Source organism: Mus caroli, chromosome 7 (assembly GCF_900094665.2).
Source record: "Mus caroli chromosome 7, CAROLI_EIJ_v1.1, whole genome shotgun sequence".
Lineage (NCBI taxonomy): Eukaryota > Metazoa > Chordata > Mammalia > Rodentia > Muridae > Mus > Mus caroli.
The window spans coordinates 27,555,650-27,575,883 of NC_034576.1; the positions used below are offsets into that span (position 1 = coordinate 27,555,650).

The window sequence follows — 20,234 nt, forward strand, 5'->3', positions numbered from 1 at the left end:
CAAACAAATTGTTTAAATTATGCTGCCCTGCAGACCACTGCTGGGCGGGGGTAGGATTTAACAAAAAATACCCTTTGTCTCCACTACAAACTTGAATTATTCTGTGGGAGGCAAGAGTATACTGAGGAATTACAGAGGTCCCAAATGAGGAGGGGTGTGGGGTGTGTGTAGGGAGGTTGGACACAATAGTCAGAATATTCATGGGAAAGGGGGGCCTGGGTGTTCCCAGGAAAACCAAATGAGGAACAGAACTCCCACAACCCCATCCTAATCTGCCCTGGTGTCAGCATGGAAAGGTCCTGAGGTTTTTTTTTTTTTTTCATTTTTTTTTTCTTCAAGACAGGGTTTCTCTGTGCAGCCCTGGCTGTCCTGGAACTCACTCTGTAGACCAGGCTGTCCTGGAACTCAGAAATCCACCTGCCTCTGCTTGTCGAGTGCTGGGATTAAAGATGTGCGCCACCACGCCGTGAGGTTTTATGGTACCTGGAAGAACCCTATGGGGGGGGGGGGCGCACTGATAATTAGAAAATGGTGGTAGTAATGAGGTGTGTAGATGAAATGGGTAGATGGATAGATGGATGTGTGGGCAAATAATGGGTGGAGATACAGATGTAGATATTGGATACATTTAGATGGGAGAGTGGAATGGGTCAGAGGTGGGATGAAGGATATAGTTGGATGGATGAACAAAAGGAGTGTAAGGTAGGAGTTGATGATGTGTAAGATAACTGAGAGGATATGGACAGAGATGGATACTGGGGACATGGATTTCAGAAGGTCTATCTGGAGGAAGGTGCTTGCCTTTGTAGCCCAGGTTGCCCCCAAACTCCTGGGCTCATGGGGTCCTCATTTCAGCCTCCCAAGCAGCTGGGACTGGAGGTGTGCACCACCATGCATGTTCAGCTTTCTTGGACAGGTTAGCATAGTTCTGGATGCCTCAAAACCGCAAAACCAGGATCTGACAGTTTCTAACAGCCCCCGGGAGCTCGAGGGGCCCCATAACACATGCTGGCTTTGAACTTGCTATGTAGCCAAGGATGGCCACAAATATCTGATCTGATCCTCCTTCTGCACACATTTCAGGTATGCACTATCACACCCAGTTTTATGTAGTGCTGGGAATTGAAACTAGGACTTTGCACATGCTAAGCAAGCATTCTACCAACTGAGCTATATGGCCAACCTAAGCTACAGCAAATATTCTTAAGAGCTTTGACATTTTGGGCCACATCAGCCCTTCCCATTCATGGTGTCTGTCCATTTCCCATTACCTCAAGAAAGGCAAAACACAGAGCGTTTCATAAAATTAATTAACAAAATAACCATGACCTCAGGAGGGCCATCTCCACTGGACCCAGACTCCTGGGCTAGAAAGCTACAGCCATTTCTGGACCTGTGTCCAGACTCTGCATGTCATAAGGATGGGTGGCACCTGGGGAAGAAAGTTCTTGAAGCTTAGGAAGCCTAATGTCCAGGCTCACATACGGAGAGTGGCATCAGGAGCCTCCTGGGCCCTGGGAAGGCCCAAAGGCTCCCGGATGAGGGGCTGCCAAGAGAGCAGGGTGGTTTAGCCGGACCTGAGCTTTAGCTGGTCGTAGCCGCCCACCACCTCCTACCTGAATACTAACTGTGGTGGCATAGCTGAGCCTCCTGGCTGGAGGGGCTGGGGGCTGGGGCTGAGGTGGTGGTGAAGGTGCCCGTGACGTGGGGGCAGAGGAGGACCAGTGACCCTGGGAGACTACCGTCCCCTCTCCCCCAGGTCCCTGGCGCCTAGCCAAGCTCTGGCTGATGTATGAAGCTGCCAGGTACCTTGAAAGGGCAGCTGCACTGGGGCCCAGGAGCTGGCGAGTGGAGAGCGATGGGCTATGCGGTGGGGTCAAGTCCAAAGACTCTGAGGTGGCAACACGAGAGACTAAACCCCTTGGTTTGGGTAACTCTACGGTTGTCTGAACTGGGGAAGTAATTAGGCCTTGCGGATCCTGAGAGCATCCTTGTTCAGTCAAAGGCACGGCAGCTGCTGAAACAGGGCCATCTGTGGTGTTCTGTTGGCCCGGTGAAGGTAAGAGTCTGGGAGCTGGTGTGTCTGTGAGGCTGGGCTCTGGACCCAGACACTCTGGAGCATCCTCCTGCTTGCAGGAAGACAGGGGCACTCTGGCCCTGGTGTCTGTAAGGCCTTGCAGCTGGGACACAGGGATGATGGCTGGCACCTGAACATCTTGGGACAAAGATGGTAGAGGGTTGCATGCGACGCAGCAGTCCGGACAACCTCCCTGTGCGGGCAGAGGTAAGGCACCAGGACCCTCCATGTCTGGGAAGTCAGGTGACAATGGCAGTGGGGTGGTGGCTGGGATCTGCTGGTCAGGGCTACTTGTGCACACTGGCGAAGGGCTGACAGCCCAGCCACCAACAGCAGCTAGACCCTGATCAATGCTGACGTCTCTTTGCTCTTGCTCGGCTCGTGGGGCCTTGTTTGGGTTTTGACTGTCTTCATGACCTTCTTGCTTGGGCAACGCCACAGTGTCTGCCTGACACTCTTGGCCAGCAAGGGAAGTGGTGGATTGAACCTGGGTCTCTACACAGTTTCTATGCCCAGCTGATGGAGTGGCAGCTGGAACTTGGCTTTGTAGCTGGCTTGTATCAGGCAAGGTTGAGGCGGTTGGGACCTGGACATCTGGAGGCTCTTGCTTAGGCAAAAGGGATGTGGAGGGATCCTGGGTGTTCTGGAAGTTGCTTTGCCCAGGTAAAGGGACAGGAGGTGGAATGGAGTTATTACTCAGATGGCCTTGCTTGGACAAATCTGAAACATTTAGATTCTGGCCACTCAGGTCATCTCCTTGAATACACAAAGGTGTGGCAGCTTGAACCAGAACAGCAGGGCCCAGAGGGACAGACTCCTGGGTGCAGTTCAGTGGGAAGGCCAGCTCACATACAAGCACATGTCCAAATGCAGGCAGGGCCCCTGTATGCACACACACATAAGGATCAAAAGTTAAGTATGTAGCTCAGCAGAAGGTCACCAGCCTAGAATCCCCCAGTGAGGGGCTGGGGGTATGGCTCAGTGGTAGAGCCCCTGCCTAGAATCCCCCAGTGAGGGGTTGGGGGCATGGCTCAGTGGTAGAGCCCCTGCCTAGACTCCCCAGTGAGGGGCTGGGGGCGTGGCTCAGTGGTAGAGCCCCTGCCTAGAATCCCCCAGTGAGGGGTTGGGGGCATGGCTCAGTGGTAGAGCCCCTGCCTAGACTCTCCAGTGAGGGGCTGGGGGCGTGGCTCAGTGGTAGAGCCCCTGCCTAGAATCCCCCAATGAGGGGCTGGGGACATGGCTCAGTGGTAGAGCCCTTGCCTAGAATTCCCCAGTGATTCTAGGCACTGGCTCAGTGGTAGAGCCCCTGCCTAGAATGTGATAAAGACCCAAGGCCCTAGCACCACAGGGGGGAAAATGTTTTTAGTCACCTGGTTCAGCCTCTTCCTGGGGTGGGCAAGGGGATGGCTGGGGTTGGGCCAGGACTCGAGGTCTGCGGCGGGGTGCATTGGTGGATGCCCTAGTCTCAGCTCGTTGCATCTGCTGGATCCGCTCACTGTAGAGCCGAGCCAACTCTCGCACCCGCGATGCTGACCGCTCTGAATGTGGCATTCCCGTCTTTCCGCTGGTGCTGCCTCCACTAAGATCAGAGTCCTCCAGGATGAGCAGAGGTTCTGGGAAGCCAGGCCGGGCCAGCTGCCCCTGCTCCAGAGCTTGCCAGGCACTCCGGATTTCTGAACAAGAGCGGTATTCCAGTTCTTCCGGGAATCCTTGGACCGAGGAGCCAGCCTCCCTCTGCACAGCTGAGAATGACACGCCTTCTGTGTCGTCCTCCTGCCCCTCTCTGCTTTCTGAGGAGGGCTCACTCAGTCTTTCTGGATTGCTCCCACTCAACAGTTCCCTCCTGGTGGCTTGAGGCTGGGCTGCCTCCTGCAGGGGTCCAGGGAGCCAGGAGCCACAGGGGAAGGAGGGGGTGGTGGCCAAGCTGGGAATGTCAGGCACAGTGGATGTGGGTGAAAGGCAGGGTACCTCAAAAACACCAGGGATGTCAGAGAGACAGGGAAGGCAGGGAGCCTCAGGAATTTCTGGAAGGCTGGGCACGTCACTGGGAATGTCAGTAAGGCTGGGAATGCAGGGAATTTCAGCTGCGCTGGAACCTTCCAGCCCCTCTAAGACGTGGAGCGGGGAAGGCTCGCGTTCATCTGTTTCCAGCTCCTCCTCCTCCTCCTCTTCTGAAGACTCTCGGCTGGGCAGGGATTGGAACGGGAGGGGTTCATTTTCAACTGGCACCCTGGAGTCTCTGGGGAACTTGGGAATGTCGTGGGTGGCTGGCTATAGTGGGCACACAAAGAAAAGCCAAGATATCAGGCCGATGGGATGGGCAGACCGGGACCATGGTCTCTGCCTGCCCAAGTGCTTCAAAACTACTGGCCTGTCAGCTCACCCCCGAGTCCCTGAGGCCTCTCTGGTTCAGCAGTTCTAGGATCTCCTCAGTTATGGAAGTCCCCGACGGGTCCAATGTGGGAGGCCCAGCATCCTCCAGGTCTTCAGGAGGGCCAGAAGCAGACACTGGCTGCAGCTCAGATGCAGGGTGGAGCTCTCCTTCACTGCCAGCATGCTGTAAGGGGGAAGGGCATAGAAGCAAAGGCCAGGCATGCTCAGAGCCCCAAATGCCTAGCTCCTGCTCTTGCACATTGAGGAAGTAGAGGATGACCCCTCCACCACCGTATCATTTTTTTTCCTTCTTTTGAACAGGGTCTTATGTAGCCCAGAGTGGTCTTGAACTTCTAATCCTCTTAACTTCTCACCAAGGTAGCCTAGCTTCACCACAACTCCCCTTACCCCCCCCCCCCTTATAAAATAAGGTGTTGCTGGGGATGGAACTCAAGGACTCCTGCATCATACAGGATTTTCTACCACTGTTATTCCACCCCCCCCCAAAAAAAAAGGGTTTTACTCTATAGCCTGAGCTGGCTTAGAACTCAGTATGTAGACCAGGCTAGGCTGGGCTTGAACTCTAGAGGTCCCCGCCTTTGCCTCCCATTAAAGACCTGGATTTTGCCAGGATTAAAGACGTGTGTGGTACCACACTACACCTGACCTGCTAGCCCTTTTGTATCTTTATTTTCACTTGTTTGGTTTTTCAAGACAGGGTTTCTCTATGTAGCCCTGGCTGTCCTGGAACTCACTTTGTAGATCAGCCTGGCCTCAAACTCTCAGAGACCTGCCTGCCCCTTTTTTATTTTTTATTTTTTTAAAGAATTATTCATCTACTTTATGTTTAAGAGTACACTGTAGCTGTCTTCAGACACACCAGAAGACAGCATCAGATCCCATTACAGATGGTTGTGAGCCACCATGTGGTTGCTGGGATTTGAACTCAGGACCTCTGTAGAAGCAGTCAGTGCTCTTAACCACTGAGCCATCTTTCCAGCCCCCCTTTTTTAATCTTGAGACGAGAATTCACCTATGCAGCCTCAAACTTCTGATCCTCCTGTTTCGGTTTCCAACAGAGTTTGAATTGCAGGCATCTGCCAGGACACCTGGCTTAAGGCCCCCTCTCCCTGCTTTGAGAGTCTCATATAGTCTAGGTTAGCCTAGAACATGCCTGTAGTCAAGGATAACTGACCTCCAAGTCCTCCTGCCTCTATCTCCTGTGTGCTGGGCTTCCAGGCTTGTGCCAGCACATCTGGCTTTATGTGCTGCTAAGGGCTCAAACCTAGAGCTCTGTGCATGCTGGGTAAGCACGGAACCAACTCTGCTATGTCCCTAAGGCCTTTAACCCATGGCTATTCTGACCCAGGGTTGTATCATTTCCCTTCTCCACCAGGGCTGGGGATTCAGGTGCCCAGGCTCTGACAGGGGCATTTCTTACCTTGACTTGAGGCTTATCTGGGGATGGAGAAGAAAAGAAGAGACAAGAACAAGACACAGGAGTAAATTATTTCCAGTGACTGATCAGCTGCCCCCTTCTTCCCCTCCCAACCACTCCCAGACATCCCTGGAAAGAGACGTGGACAGACTGACAGACACAGACCAGTCACTAACCATTCTGGGGAAAAATGACATAAGCTTCCTTTGCTGGCTCTGGGGGAAGGAAAAAGGATGTCAGGAGGCCAGGCCATTGGCTCCCTGGGTCCCCTTCAAGTGGTGGGTACTCACCAGACTGCCTGCGGCCACGGCGACTACCAGAAAGTCTTGGAGATGGAGCTGTGGGAGGAAAGGTCAGAACTCAGTGTGAGCACAGCCCTTCAGCCTTGGGAGATGTGCTGGGGTCTGAACCCACATTCTGTTTCGATTACCTGGGTTTCTTCTGCCAGGGGTAAAACCTGGAGCATCTCGAGGTCGGGGAGAGTCCAATGGGGATGTTGGGGGTTCTGGGACATGTTTGCTCTTTGGAGCACCTGTGGCGAGAGTTGGGGGACTGTCTACTTTCTTGGAAGCATTTCCTCTCTTGGCATAGGCTCACAGGCAGCCCTGGCCCCTGGACTCACAATGCAGGCTGTTTTCCAAGAGAACTTGCTTTGCCTGAAAGACAGAGAGGTGGAAAAGTATTGGACTGATAGGGCTGGGAGGGCAGATGCTGAGAATCAACCATTCCCAGGAACAAATGGCTGCTTCTGATGCCAGGCTAGTGACTGGCAGTTCTTGCCCACAACCCTACAGTGGAGTGTCACTGTCCCTCCAGGAGAGGAAATGGAAGGCTGGCGATCACAAAGCAAGATCGTGCTGGATTCCAAAGCCAGAAAACAGAACTCTGCATGTTTAGCCATCAGGGAGTACAAGAGTCCCACTGGTATTACTCAAGGGTCTGCTGTGGAGACTGGCTCTCAAGGCCACTTTTTGGGCAGGTCCATACCTTGGCAGGGATGGAAGCTGGGTGGTTCTCAAAGAAGAGGCGCTGGAGACAGTGGATCCACAGCCTTTTCTCTTCCTGGTTCTTGGCCTGGGGTGAGGTAGATGGAGGTGAGGGGTTCTGGGTTCTGAGCTGAAGCGGGAATGGGTGTCAGCCCAGCGCACCCTCTGCATACCTGAAACAGGTGTCTGTGCTTGGGGATGGTCAGATCCGACACCTTAAATCCTAAGGGGTCCCGTGGAGTCTCACTTACGCTGAGGTTACAGCACTGAGGAGAGCAGAGAGGGCAGGAAGCTGAGAGCGTCCAGCACAGGCGCCCTTCAGAAAATACCGGGGCTCCCGTCTGCCACAAAGATGCTTCCCACCAGCTGTTTTGCCTTTTAATCCATCACTGGTTCTGGTCACTCTCTTACCAGATTCCTCCCTCCTTTCCTGAAGATACACTCCCTCCTCTTTCTGACTCCCATGAAGAGACTTTCCACACCCCTCTGGACTTTCCTCGAAATTCTAAATGATGCCCAAGTCTATCTTTCAAGTATTCTGACTGACTACTTCCATGGCATTTTTGTTTGTTTTTTGAGGTGTTTTGTGTATCTCTGGCTGTCCTAAAACTTGATCTGCAGGCCAGGCTGGCCTCAAAATCACAGACATCCACCTGCCTCAAGTGTTGGGATTAAAGGCGTGTGCCACCACCACCAAGCCCCTACATTTTTCAAAAGTCTGAGACTCACTATGTAGGCTGGCCTCAAAGTACTAATTCTGTTTTAGCTTTTCCAAGGCTGGGGTTACAGGCATGGTAACCACACACCAGGTTTCCCCCACCCTTTTGTTTTTGAACTGGGATCTCACATCTCCTCAGTCAGTAAGCTGTAGTAGAGGAGAATGACCAGGGACTCCTAATCCTGTCTGTCTTCATCAAGTGCTGGGATAGCAGGCACGCACTGGCACAACTGGTTTATTCTGGGTTGGGATGGAACATGGGGTTCTGTTCATGTGAGACTCTAACCACTGAACCACCCCTGCTAGCTCATGGCTCCTGCATGCTTGTTTGTTTGTTTGTTTTTCTGAGACAGGGTTTCTCTGTGTAGCCTTGGCTGTCCTGGAACTCCCTTTGTAGACCAGGCTGGCCTCAAACTCAGAAATCCGCCTGCCTCTGCCTCCCAAGTGCTGGGATTAAAGGCGTGTGCCACCACTCCTGGCTTCCTGCGTGTTTTTAATTCCTGAAAAACTGCTGGCTAAATATGATGGCACACACCTGTAGACCTAGGCCTTGGGAGTCTGAGGCAGGAGAATTAAAGCAAGTCTGAAGTTAGCACGGCCTGCATAGCAAGTTCCAGGCAGCGAGGCTGGAAAGAGCGCTTAGTGGGGCAAGAAGCACTGTGTGCCTCCTGAAGACTGGAGTTCAGCACCCCATCTCCCCACCCCATTTCCACAGGCGGCAGGATAGAACTGTACGGAGAGCTCTCCCTACCATACCTTCCTCGCACACATGCAAGTAAAATAACGTGCGGGCATCACATGTGGCTCTGCCTGCCCGTCATTCTGCAGGATGGGCTTGCTGCTTTTGCTTTCTCACATTCTAAAGTCCCCTCTCATCTTTAATCCCAGCACTCAGGAGGCAGAGGTATTATGTGTTTGTTAGAGGCCATGCACAGCATACGAGACCATGTCATGTGTATCTGGGAGAGAGGCTATGGGCATGTAAGTCCACGTGTCCCTGGAAGCCAGAGGCTCTGGACCCTCTATAGTTGGAGTTTAGTGGTTTCGAGCAGTCTAATACAAACCCTAGGATCAAATCTGGATGCTCTAACAAGAGTTCCCTCCAACCCTTACATTTCTATCTATTTTACGTGTATATGGGGGCGTGTATGCATCACCGAGTTGCCAGTAGAGGTCAGTGGACAAGTTTGTGGCATCTTTACACACTGGTTCCTGTGGCCGCCAGCCATGCTCACTGTTGCTTTTTTGGTTGGGTTTTGAGACAGGGTCTGGCTCTCTTTGTAGTCCTAGCTACCCTAGAACCTGGAGATCAGTGTGTCCCTGAGATAGGATCTCACTATATAACCTACGCTGGCCTTGAGCTCGCCTGTCGGTCTTCCTGGCCTCAGGCTTTTGCTTCAATCCCACTGCCTCCCCAGTGAGCTACCATGCCCTACTTCTAGCTGTTAATGGTTTTTAATCAGGCTGCCCGGAACTGGTCTTGAACCTTTTCTGTAGCCCAGGTTAGTCTTCTTGTCTCAGCCTTCCCAGTAACTGGAATCAAAGGTCAAATGTCACTGGGCACAGCTAAATATGGTCCTAGGAAGCCAGTCTGTCCCCTTTCGGGAACTCAGGTGAAGATACGTTAGTTTTGACTCTCAGAGCCAGACCCCACTCTATACTCACAAAGATGTGGCCCTTGTAGGTGTATTCAGGCCCCCGACGCTTGGCAACCAGCAGCATCCGGGAGAACAGGAAGAGCAGGCGCTCACCCCCACGAAGTCTGGGGCCTCCCCCGCCTCCCCCTCGGAAGGTTCCTTCCAGTACTAGCTCTCCAAAGGCGCTGAGCTCCGGGCCAGTCCAGCCACCCAGCCGCCGCTGCACTTCCTGCTGGGACCACATCAGGCACAGAGACAGGCCCAGGTTGGTGGCACACATATATAAGCCAAAACAGAGGCGTTAGTGACCGGGACACACTGAGCAATGTCCCCCAGCTCAGGTGCCCCAGCCCACCCCGGGGGGCCACCTGCAGGCGTGCAGCATGCTCTTGCTTGCGCTTCATGTCATTGATGTACCAGGCCACTGCAGTCATGGACACAATGGCTTCCTCCACCATCTCTCGCCCTCCAGTGTCTGGGCCCTCTGCCCAGTGCTTGCCCAGTTCCTGACAGTCATCCAGCAGGGTAGAAGGATGGGGGAGAAAAAGAGAAAAGAGGAGAGGAGTGAGTCAGGAGGCAGAGCAACATGAAAGGGGAGGGGCAGACCACAGACAGTCAGGGTACCAGGGGTGGCTGTTAGACCCAACCATGCCCCCTCTCCACAAGCCAGGCCTCAGGGGCACAGCTGACCTGCAGCAGGAGATGGTACTTCAGGATGCGTTGAACAGGCTTCAGCAAGAAGCTCTGCAGAGGCAGGGAGTGACGGAGCTGGGCCTGACGCTCCTGCAGCCACAGAGTGGCTGGTGGGGACACTGACAGCTCTCGGAGCAGGGCCAGGGAGCTGGGGGGCACAGCATAGATCAGTGGTGGCTGGCACTCCAGCAGGCAGGACTGGGAGGAGGCGGCCAGGGTCAGGGATGATCAGGTCAGGGTAGTTAAGGAGGCCAGTGACTATCAAGGTCTAGAAAGGGCTGCCCCTGGGCACAGGGTTGGGGGCAGTAAAGGGTAGGGGGTAGCGATTTGGCACATTGGCTCATGGGAATAGCCGGGGGCCAAGCAGGGACTCCCTCTGCCTCACCTCGGGTAGTTCATGCAGTACAATGTATAGATGTCAAAATCTTCGCTCTGTGGGGACATGGGAGTCAGCACCACCTAGATCCCCATGGCCCCATGATTCCCAGGCCAGCGTCCCCCAGCCTCAAGCTGTCCTACTCACTCTTTGCACGAAGCACTCGGCGATGCCCCCTGCACTGCTGCAGCCCTCCAAGTCCTCCAGGAGCTCACTGTGGGCAGGCGAAGGGGAAGGTAAAGGACTTGCCTGCCTCCCTGTCCCATGACAAAACTCCAGAGAGCAACAGACAGGTAGGAAGGAGCCTCAGATGGCTACACCAGAAAAGTATAGCCTGCTCATTCTGTCTCCTCACGGCTTCGTACTATTCAGCCTGATAACCCTGGCATGGCTGGCATGCCGTGACCTAGGGAGTGACACCACAGCCCTGGGAAAGGGGGTGTTGGTAATGCCCAACTAACTTAGGTAGCTTAGAATGTGTTGTAAGCCAGGGAGTGGTGGCATTATCCTGTGATCTCAGCTATTTGGGATGCAAGGAAGGGGGACGGAGAGTTCGAGATCACTGTGGGCTACTTAGTGAGATTCTGGTCTTAAAGCAGCAGTAGCAGTAGCTGACAACAACAAGAGAGAAGAGCTGAAGGCACAGCTCTGGATGCTGAGGCAGGAGGATCTCAATTTTGAGGCCAGCTTGAACCACACCAGGAGACCCTAGGTGTGGCCGTGCATGCCCGTAATTCCAGCACTGGAGAAGTGAAGGCAGGATAATGAGCTTTGTATCTTCATCCACCTAGCAAACTCCAAGCCTCGTTAGGAGAGGCCCTGTTGGTCTCAAATAATAAAACAAAATTTAAAAGCTTCTTTTTTACTGGGTGGTTGGTGGCGCACGCCTTTGATCCCAGCATAACAGAAGGCAGAGGCAGGCATATCTCTGAGTTTGAGGCCAGCCTGGTGCACGGAGTGAGTTCTAGGGCAGCCAGGACTACATAGAAAGACCATGTCTTGACACCTCCATTCCCCCTAAAAGAGCTTCTCTTGGGATTCTGAGATGCTACACTTGGGCTCCAGTGTCTTCTTCACTAGGGCAAACAACCAAATAGGTTTGTCCAGAGCTCAGGGTGTCCTAGGCCCACAGAAGTACAGTAGTAAGTTGGGACTGGACACTCAGACTGGAGGTCTGAGAGCCCAACATGGCATCTGTATGGTTCTATACTTCTTCCCACCCTGGGTCCTCACTGTCCCCATCATGTCACCACACTTCCATGCCAGCCCACACAAGGCCACTGACTAAGAGGCACTCAGGCTAGTGTTAGGCCACAGCCCCTCCCCTGCCACATCAGCCAGTCCCCTTGTGGTCCCCACCCTGTCCCTCACCTGCTAAACTCATAGATGTCCTCGATGTTGGCAAACAGTGTGCCCACCTGCTCCATGTTCAGCCCCAGGGCCCTGCCATCCATCAGAGGGCCTAGGTAATCCTGTGGGGATGATGGGTTACAGAAGCCAAGGGCCTGTCTTGGGTTCCCGCTGTCTTCAGGTACCTGCCCACCTCACCTCCACGATGCTGCGAAGGTCGCGAACATATGCCCGCTCTGTCTCCACAATCTCCCTGGCTACTCGTTCCAGTCTGGAGGGTTTCACCGAACCCTGGATTCCCACAGGCAGCAGGTGCAGGCGTATGGGGGGCTCCGGCAGGGGCTCTGGCCTGGAGGCTGAGCAGGCTGGAGATGGGTCCCCCTCGGAGCCCACAGTGCTCAACGAAGTGGAGCTGCCAGAGCCCCTTGGAGAAGCCATGGTGGGGGCTGCCTGCGCTGCTGAGGTAGGGAGCAAGTGGTCAGGGCTTCCTAGACACACGGTCTTACGGCCCCCGTGGTCACCCACACTCAGCTGACAGTCCCCACAGGTCTCTGCTCCACTCCTCTATTGGTCCAGTCTGATCAGTACCTACCTACCAATGCTCCTTCCTCTCTGGGACTTAAACCTCCAGTGCTTTTAGTCACATCTTCCATCAACCACACCTATTGTTGTGAATCTGTCCAACTGACCTTGTCACTCACATAAGCACAGGCCCTTTATGTTCAAGTCCGAATTCCTCAGACGCACGGGGCCCGGTCTAATGCAGCCATGGTAGAACCCTTCACCCAGTTCCCTTTCCACCACACAGCTCTTAACAGCCCCCACCTCTTCACACTCAACTTTGTCCAGTTACTTAAAGGTGCAGCTGTGGGCCTTTGCACATACTGTTCCCTGCATGCAGAATTCTTCTTTGAGTCCAACTCCTTTCTCCTGAATTCTCAGCTTAGCAGTCTCCTCCGTGGTGACAGGGCTGGGCTATCTTGGCCATGCTCAGCACTAGGCGAGCTATAGAGGGATGCTCATGGTCCTGAAGAAGGGACAAATGCCTACAGGCTCCACCTGTCTGGGCTGCTCACCTGTTGGAGTGTCACTCACTGCTGCGCAGTCGCAAACTTCACCTTGGTGGCCACACCCGAGCCTAAGGCTGGGTTTGGACAGGCTCAATCCCCGGGCTCCCTCGGGCATGATTGAGTGGCACAACTCCGACCTACAAAGAGACCCACTTCTTGGGAACTAGACTTCACCGGTCTCTCGGGCCGCTCCAACTCACAGAGAGGGTGCTGGAAGCTGATCTAAACTCAAGGAGGGGCCCCAAGAAGATACAAAGTGAAAGAAGGGGCTGAGAATACAAGCCAAAGATGGAAAAAGGTTGAGACAAAGAACGAAGACGGCAAAAGTGCCTGAGTCTGCAAGTCCCATCTGTCTGGCGCCCCCCCTCCCCAAGGCTCACGGATCCTGGGAACTCTCAGGCTCAGGCTGAAGCTGAGGGCTAGGGGCAGGGCTGGGAAAAACCGTGGGCGGGAGAGGCCGCGGGGTCCCAGGGGAGGGCGGAGGCTGGGGGACCGGATGCCAGGGTCCTACAGACGGTTCCTTACCCCGCCCAAGACGGCGTACTGGGGCGCTGGCCCCGAGTCCTCCACCCAGCTCCAGTCGGTCCCTCGGCGCCCCAACCGCGGTCCCCACCGTTGGATCCACCCCTGTGCAGTTGCAGCCCCCAACTCCAGCCGGCGCCTCCGCTACCCCCCGCCGGCACGCCCCCTCATTGTTCCGCTTCGGCGCCGCCCCCTCCCCCAGCCCCGGGCCCCTCGCTCCCCTCACCTCCCGGGGAGCCACGGGCCTTGGGGTCGGGAGTCCCGCGCGTCTGGACCGTAACGCGCGCTCCCTGGGGAGGCTCACAACCCAGACTTAAGGTCGTGAACTTGGGGTTCTCGGACTCCAGAATCTGGGGAGAGTTGGGATCCGGAGTCCGAAGTCTCGGTGTTCTAAATAGAAGATGCTGCAATCCTCTACTCGAGTCTCAGACCAGGGCGCTGGGGACCCAAACTCCTCAGTCTTCTAGGTAGGGCTGTGTGTTGTCGGGAGCACCGGGATTCCAGAGTTTCCAGAACCCGAGGGGCAGGAGTGAAGTCACCTCCGGGAGGGACCGCAAGGACTGGCTAACTCCTCGGTCTCCTGGAGGTGATGGATGCTGCAGCCCTAAGTCGAGGCGCGAGGTCCTGTCCCCAAGTGGCTCCAGGAGGGGGTCTTGGACTCAGAGTTGGGACCCCGTGGGAAGGATGCACGGCCACAGATCCTACGGTCTTCGAAGCCGGGTGCGGGACGGGCCTCCAGCCTCGGGGCTGACTTCCCGAGCCCCGGGCTCCTCCAGGAGGGGGCGCTGGACATCAGAGGTGCGGGCCCCTCTGCGGGAGCCGGGACTTGCGGGTCTCCTAAGACGCGGGACAGAAGTACCGGACGCCTGGGCCCAAGACTATGAACGCCTCGGGCTCCGGGATGAGTATCTTGGGGCTCTGGGGCGGCGGCAACGCCGCATCTGGGGCGGGGAGAGTCGGGTCCCAGATGTGGGGAGGGGGGGCGGCCGCCCAAGGCTTCTCCTCCCCTTTGCCGCCGCTGCGGCTCACATCCTGTTCCCGCCCGCTGGGGGGAGGGGCCGCCTTCCGGCACGCCCTCCCGCAAAGGCTTTTAAAATCCCCGCCCCCTACTCTGAATAATCGCAAGCAAGCGGTTCCAACGGCGAGTCGCCGCCCACATTCCAAGAGCCTAGAGCCGGGAGGACTTTTTACCTTTTACAGCAAGGGCCCAGGAGGCGTGAGAATCTGGAATAGTCTCACACTCTTGTTCTTATTGGTCGATCGGCGGGCTTTATATTTGCATATGTAATGTTGGGCCGAGACGTTCAATAAAGTGGTGCAACTACAACTGACTGAAGGACTTTGTGGCGCGAGGGTGCGGCCGGAGCTCCAGTGGCGCAATCGGTTAGCGCGCGGTACTTATATGTCAGTGCTAGGCGTAAGCGATGCCGAGGTTGTGAGTTCGATCCTCACCTGGAGCACTTCCTTTTTAACTCATCTACCTCTTTTTTGGTGTTCTCTCATCAGTTTAGATAGTTTAGAAGTCTTCACATTTTATAATTTCAATCAAATGTTTTGGCTTGTTTGAGACAAGGTCTCAACATGTAACTCTCTGGCTGGTCTGGAAGTCACTATGTAGACCAGGCTGGCCTTGAACTCACAGAGAGCGCCTGCCACTGCCTCTGCCTCTGCCTCCGGAGTACTGGGATTAAAGACGTGCGTCACTGTACCCGGAAACTACAGAATTTTTGAAGAATGAACATTTCTTTGTGAATTTTTTGTAATGGTCGGTGGAACAGTACCAAAGTTGCAGTTTCTATTCTGGTCGCCAGAGGGCAATAACGTCTCTTATTAAACGGCCTGGGCGTCAGATAAAATCCAAATCTCAGATCCCAGGGATGGATGGATGCTTACAACACACTCTTTATGGATATTTGTCTTCTTCAAGTTTCTGAACAGATTTTTTTTTTTTTTTTTTTACTGAACACTCACTAGGTACTGTATCTTCTGTCTCTGAGGACTTGACTTTTTACTAAGGAGACTGAGTACTGAAAGTCTACGAATTAAGTACTTTTTTTTTTTTTTAATTTGACTTTCCCTATGTCACCCAGACTGGTCTAAACTGCTGGCTCCCTCGCCATCTGGGAGAGTTAGTGTATCGTTAGATTAGGTACTGATAAGTATGGAGCAGGTAGGGGGGGATGAAGATTATCATAGCTGTCATGGATGAACTTTTTATTTTATGTGTATGGGTGTTTGGCCTGCAAGTGTGTCTGTGTACCACGTTCATGCTTGGTGTCCAAAGAGACTGGAGGAGGGCGGCAGATCCCCTGGAACTGCAGTTTCAGAGGGTTATGAGCCTTGCGGTGCAGGGAATCAAACCAGGTGCTCTGTCAGAGCAGCCAGTGTTCTTAACTGCTGACCATCTCTCCGGCCCCAGGGGAGATCTTTGAACAGACAGACACCTGGAGGAGGGGAAGGAGCCATGGGAACAGCAGAGAGATGCTCCAGATAACACTCTAAGGCTGAAGATGGGTGTGTTAGTGGAGCAGGTGAGAAGAGGTGGGGGTGTGGGGATGCAGGCTGTTGGCTGTGGTGAGGATTTCGATCTTTGTGATTTGCCTCTGGTGTTCTAACAAGCTTCCGGGAGCAATTTACTACCGGGAGGAAGGAGAGAACAGGTCCTTTTAGACCTGGATACTAGCAAGGTGGGCTTTCGATGAGAGGGCCCTAGAGGCTGGAGTGAGCTATAGTCTTGGCTGTGTCTCTGGAGCAGGTCTAAGGGGATGGTGTCACAGCATTCCTAGTGTCCAAGGAGGCCAGGAGAGGACTCTGGATCCTGTGAAATTGGGAGTTGTCACCTGTCATGTGGGTTCTTTGCAAGAGAAGCAAGCCCATTCTCTTAACCTCTCAGCCATCTGTCCAGGACCTGGAGAGGTCATATACTTAGACCAGGGTTTTTTTTGGTGGTGGTGGTGGTTTTTTGTTTGTTTATTTATTTATTATTATTTGTTTGTTTGTTTGTTTTTTGAGACAGGGTTTCTCTGTATAGCCCTGAGCTCTGGCTGCCTGGAACTCTATAGACCAAGCTGGTCTCGAACTCAGAAATCTGCCTGCCTCTGCCTCCCAAGTGCTGGGATTGGGATTAAAGGCCACCACTGCCCGGCTAGACCAGGGTTTTGCAGACGTTGAGCAGGCACTCTGTACTTAGCTACATCCCCAGCCCATGGTGAGTGTGTGAGTGTGTGTGCGCGTGCGCGCGTGTGCACGCGGAACAAGAGCCTTTTTTTTTTTTTTTTTTTAAGTTTTCGAGACAGGGTTTCTCTGTGTAGCCTTGGCTCTCCTGGAACTCACGCTGTAGACCAGGCTGGCCTCGAACTCAGAAACCCACCTGCCTCTGCCTCCCAAGTGCTGGGATTAAAGGCGTGCGCCTCCACGTCCGGCTAGAGAGACTTTTTAAAAGGCACCAGTGCCAGGGTAGTAGCTGTGTGCTTCTGTTTTCTAGTGTCCCTCCGTTTCTTCCTCTCAATGACCAGTGCTCTACCTTCCGGATGCCTCGGGGAATTTTGAGTTTGTTTCCCTCTCCCACCCCTGTTCTACATACCAGGGCCTGAGCTCGGTCTTACAAGGGAGGCAGTGTCCTGGGAGAGGAGATCAAAGGTCAGCAGAACGGAGTGAAAGAGAGTCAGGGTGAGAGGAAGAGCGAGGTTAAGAGTGTACAATTAGGAGGGAAGCAAAGGGCCTAGCAGGAAGGGCTACAGTGGGAGCTCATTTCAAAAACAAACGGAACAAAAGTCCCAGGGGCTAAGAGACGAGGGGAAACGGGGAGGAGCTACAGCAGTGGGTGGGAGGAGATGGGGAGAAGAAGAAAGAAAAGAGGAGGGAGGAGAGGGAGGAGGCTGCGAGGAGGGGAAGAAGCGGAGGAAAGCGAAGAGGGGCGGGGCGCGGGCCCTGACGCGGGCAGCTTCCGGGCGCGGCCCGCCCAGCTTAGGCTGGCTGCCGCCGCGGCCTTTTTCCTTGTATGGTCGGACGAGGAGGCTGCCCTACCCCTGCGCCCCGCGAGCCGAACCAGACGAAGTTCCGGAAATGCCCGATCGGGGTCTGCAGATGCTCGAATTCTGGCCAAGATTCTTTTAAGTGTCTGGAGACTCCCAAGTTGCCTGGTGCCGGGGCCCGAGATTCCAAATGGAGCCTAGAAATCTCACACGTCTTTAAAGCCTCTGCCCCAAACCGGGAGGGTTCATATCTATAATCCTAAACATTCATAGGGTTGAGGCTGGAGGATTGCCAGGAGTTGCTCGGGGTTCAGAGGGATACCCAGTCTTCCCTGCCCTCCCCTACAAACAAACAAAAAATCCATAAGGGTGAGAGGGCTCAGCAAGTAAAGGCGCTTGCCACGAAGCCGTAAGACCTAATTCGATCCCGGGACCCACTTTGTGGAAGAGACCAGATTCCTAACACTACACATTTACAAGTCGGGCATGGTGATCTGCGCTTGTTATCCCAGCAGGAGGTTGCTGAGAGTTAAGATAAGTTTGAGCTAGGGTCGACTTTATTTAGAAAAAAAAGTTAAACTAAAAAAAGTCCTCTATCAAGTCCGCCCAAGCTGTCTGCGCAGGGTTCAGAGTCCCCTAGGGCCCCGGCTTTGGGTGACCCCTGACCCTGGCCGCCCGGGCTCGCCTTCCGGCACATTCCGTCCTCGCCGCCCCGCCCCACCCCGCCCTCCTTCCTTGGCCCTGTGGGGACGGAAACATCCCGTTCCTGCCCGAGCTGGGTCAAGAGCCGGAGGGACAGGACCGGAGCACCCCTTACGCCAGAACTAGCTCTCCTTGTTCCTACTGGGTGACCTCATCTCGCCACGCCCCCTCAGGTGAACACCCGGGCTGGTAACGTCACTTCCTGCCAGGTAAGCGCCCCCAGGCAGCATCGCTCACGGAAAGGTCTGGAGGTCAGTTTACCCACCATCACAAGGCTGTGAGCCGCGAAAAAGACAAATTTCATCTCAGTTCACACTCAAGATTTTATTTAAAAATTCCAACCCCCCCCAAAAAATAGACTTGTACGGTAGCAATATATTAATATATTATAGCATATACTTAATACAGTATCAGTTTTAACATTACAAAAAGAAAAACGGAGTAGACGACCCAATATATATAAATACTATAAAATCTTATTACAATAAATAAAGTCGTCATAAATAAAGGACCCACTGGTTGGGGGTTAAGGGATTTGGCAATGGCTTTGGCTATTTGCTTTAGGAGGGAAATTTGAGCACCAGGATTCTCAGGAGAGGCTTCGACCACGGGACACTGAACTTCAGGGTCTAGTAAAAATTAGGATAGTATTGTGGGAGCCGGCTCTTCACAGCACTTAAGATTCCAGGAGACCAGAGTTGCAGAGGGGCTGGTGCATACCTGTAACCCCAGAACTTGGAAAAGGCTAAGGCAAGATTATATTGAGTTCAAAGCCAGCCTGGGGTACCATAATAGGCTCCTATCTCAAAAACAACAGAAGACTTGGGGCCTGGAAGACCAACTGTCAACTGTCTCCCTCAAACATCTTAGGTACCCTAGGAACGGATCCACCCAAACACTGAATTTGCAAACTAGGGACCTGCCCCAGCCCAGCACCAGGGAAATGGGTTATTGCATCTTGGAATGTCCAGAAGAAGGGACTTATTAACTTAGAGGAGTGCCCCAGGTCCCCACAGCAATGAGCAGTCCCCGCCCTCTCTTTGAGATCTAGTTGATCCATACTGGGTAGGTAGGCACTTGTCACTCAGAGACAGAGATGCGATTGAAGATGGGGAGACGCCTCGGGGGTGCAGGGGTCTGGGGAGGCCCAAACACCCCTGCCTCAAAGACAGGTGAGTCTGACCCCCCCAGGCTGCTGCCGCTGCTGGCGTAGTCATCAGGATCGGATCCCAGAGAGTGGGCAGATGGGCTCCGAGCCAGGCCACCCAAGGGCCCCCAGATGGTGCTAGGGGTAGTAGACCTTCGGCAGGAGGGGCAACAGCCTGGGTTAGGGTCTCTTCGAGTCACAGGGGTCCCAGGGGCAGCAGAGAAGGCAGAAGGGGAAAGTGGAAGATCCCCAGGGGGCGGTGGGGAGCTGGAAGGCGAAAAGGAACAAGAGGACAGGGAAGGGCCAGAAAAGCCTGGCGGTGGCGGCGAGCTTCTGCGGCCTGAGGGCAAGCCTGAGAAGCTAATGCTTTGTCGCAGCACATGGGGCTGGCCAGGGAGAGCTAGGTCCTCGGTGGGGTTGTGGATGAAGTGGCATCGAGAGCCATAGGGGCAGCGGCCCTGGAGGTAGAACTTGTGGCAGAGTTCCGTTTTGTACTTGGGGTGGCGATTGGCTTGGCGCAGTTCACCCAGGCCGTGAGCAAACTGGCACTTGGCCCCGTAGCGACAACGCCCGCTTTCTGAGTAGGTCCGACAGAGCTCGGTCTTGTATCGAGAGGAGGCGGTGGGAGTTGCAGTAGGCGAAGTAGGTGAGGGTGACAGCTCAGGGCCTGGGCGGGGAGCCAAAGGTGCAAAACCAGGGGGTGGGGGTACCCAGCCACAGCTTCGGCCCTCCACCAGGCTAGTGGAGCGGCCAGTCAGGCGAGAGGTGACCCCAGACGGGATGGAGTCCGAGTTTATGTTCCAAAGTCCTCCGAGGGATTCAGTTCCTCCGTGGTCGGATGACAGGTCATGGCTCAACGACTGGAGGCTCTGAGAGGAACAGGGTTCGGTTAGGCCACTAGAAAAGGTAAGGTGACGACGCCCCGCCCCTGTTGTAAAGCACTTCACGAGCTTGCCAGTCCGGTTTGTGGGTTCTCGGCCTGAGCCCCACCCGGCTCACACAAACTCCAGGGAGAACCTGACTACAGAGGTTTGAGTGTTTCCACATGACTGAAGGTAGTAATCCAGAAAAATCTAGGAAGCCCAGTATCCCCGACGGATCGAGAGAGGGTTCCCCCACAAATCAAAGCACACTGCTGCTCGCCAACTTTGGGCCTCTAGACCCCCCCCCC

General features: G+C 54.3%; 2 protein-coding genes and 1 non-coding gene across 8 annotated transcripts in view; 1 reads left to right on the forward strand and 2 right to left on the reverse strand.

Moving 5' to 3' along the window:
- Window positions 1-1,291: 1,291 nt before the first annotated feature.
- Window positions 1,292-14,269, reverse strand: Plekhg2 (pleckstrin homology and RhoGEF domain containing G2). 6 transcript variants are annotated; one of them, XM_021168076.1, is made up of 19 exons: window positions 13,467-14,269; window positions 12,725-12,855; window positions 11,847-12,106; window positions 11,670-11,770; window positions 10,446-10,512; window positions 10,308-10,354; window positions 9,920-10,070; window positions 9,598-9,735; window positions 9,258-9,458; window positions 7,048-7,140; window positions 6,876-6,962; window positions 6,511-6,544; window positions 6,319-6,420; window positions 6,179-6,226; window positions 6,065-6,103; window positions 5,892-5,908; window positions 4,461-4,634; window positions 3,448-4,348; window positions 1,292-2,959 (listed from the first exon to the last, which is right to left on the reverse strand). In XM_021168076.1, the coding sequence occupies exons 2-19, from the start codon at window positions 12,831-12,833 to the stop codon at window positions 1,497-1,499; spliced, it is 4,032 nt and encodes a 1,343-aa protein (XP_021023735.1). In that variant the 5' UTR covers window positions 12,834-12,855; window positions 13,467-14,269; the 3' UTR covers window positions 1,292-1,496. The 6 variants fall into 6 exon arrangements, with proteins under 6 accessions (XP_021023735.1, XP_029335749.1, XP_021023736.1 ...); XM_029479889.1 differs by having other exon boundaries at window positions 9,258-9,461; window positions 13,467-14,257; XM_021168077.2 differs by having other exon boundaries at window positions 6,065-6,226; window positions 13,467-14,257.
- Window positions 14,270-14,605: 336 nt separating this feature from the next.
- Trnai-uau lies at window positions 14,606-14,700 on the forward strand. Its single transcript has 2 exons — window positions 14,606-14,643; window positions 14,665-14,700. It is a non-coding gene; the product is annotated as a tRNA-Ile (tRNA).
- Window positions 14,701-18,283: 3,583 nt separating this feature from the next.
- Window positions 18,284-20,234, reverse strand: part of Zfp36 (ZFP36 ring finger protein) — a 2,425-nt gene continuing 474 nt past the window's right edge. Inside the window, exon 2 of the mRNA XM_021167464.1 lies at window positions 18,284-19,932. Coding sequence (XP_021023123.1) covers window positions 18,997-19,932 — 936 coding nt within the window. The 3' untranslated portion in view covers window positions 18,284-18,996. The remainder of the gene's footprint in view (window positions 19,933-20,234) is intronic.

Excerpts from the sequence above, each read along its gene's own strand:
- Plekhg2 (XM_021168077.2), bottom strand. The coding sequence starts at position 12,833 with ATGCCCGAGGGAGCCCGGGGATTGAGCCTGTCCAAACCCAGCCTTAGG. Across the intron at positions 12,107-12,724 it reads AGTGAGTGACACTCCAACAG|CAGCGCAGGCAGCCCCCACC; the intron begins GTGAGCAGCCCA and ends TCCCTACCTCAG. Across the intron at positions 7,141-9,257 it reads CCTACAAGGGCCACATCTTT|TGCTGTAACCTCAGCGTAAG; the intron begins GTGAGTATAGAG and ends TGCTCTCCTCAG.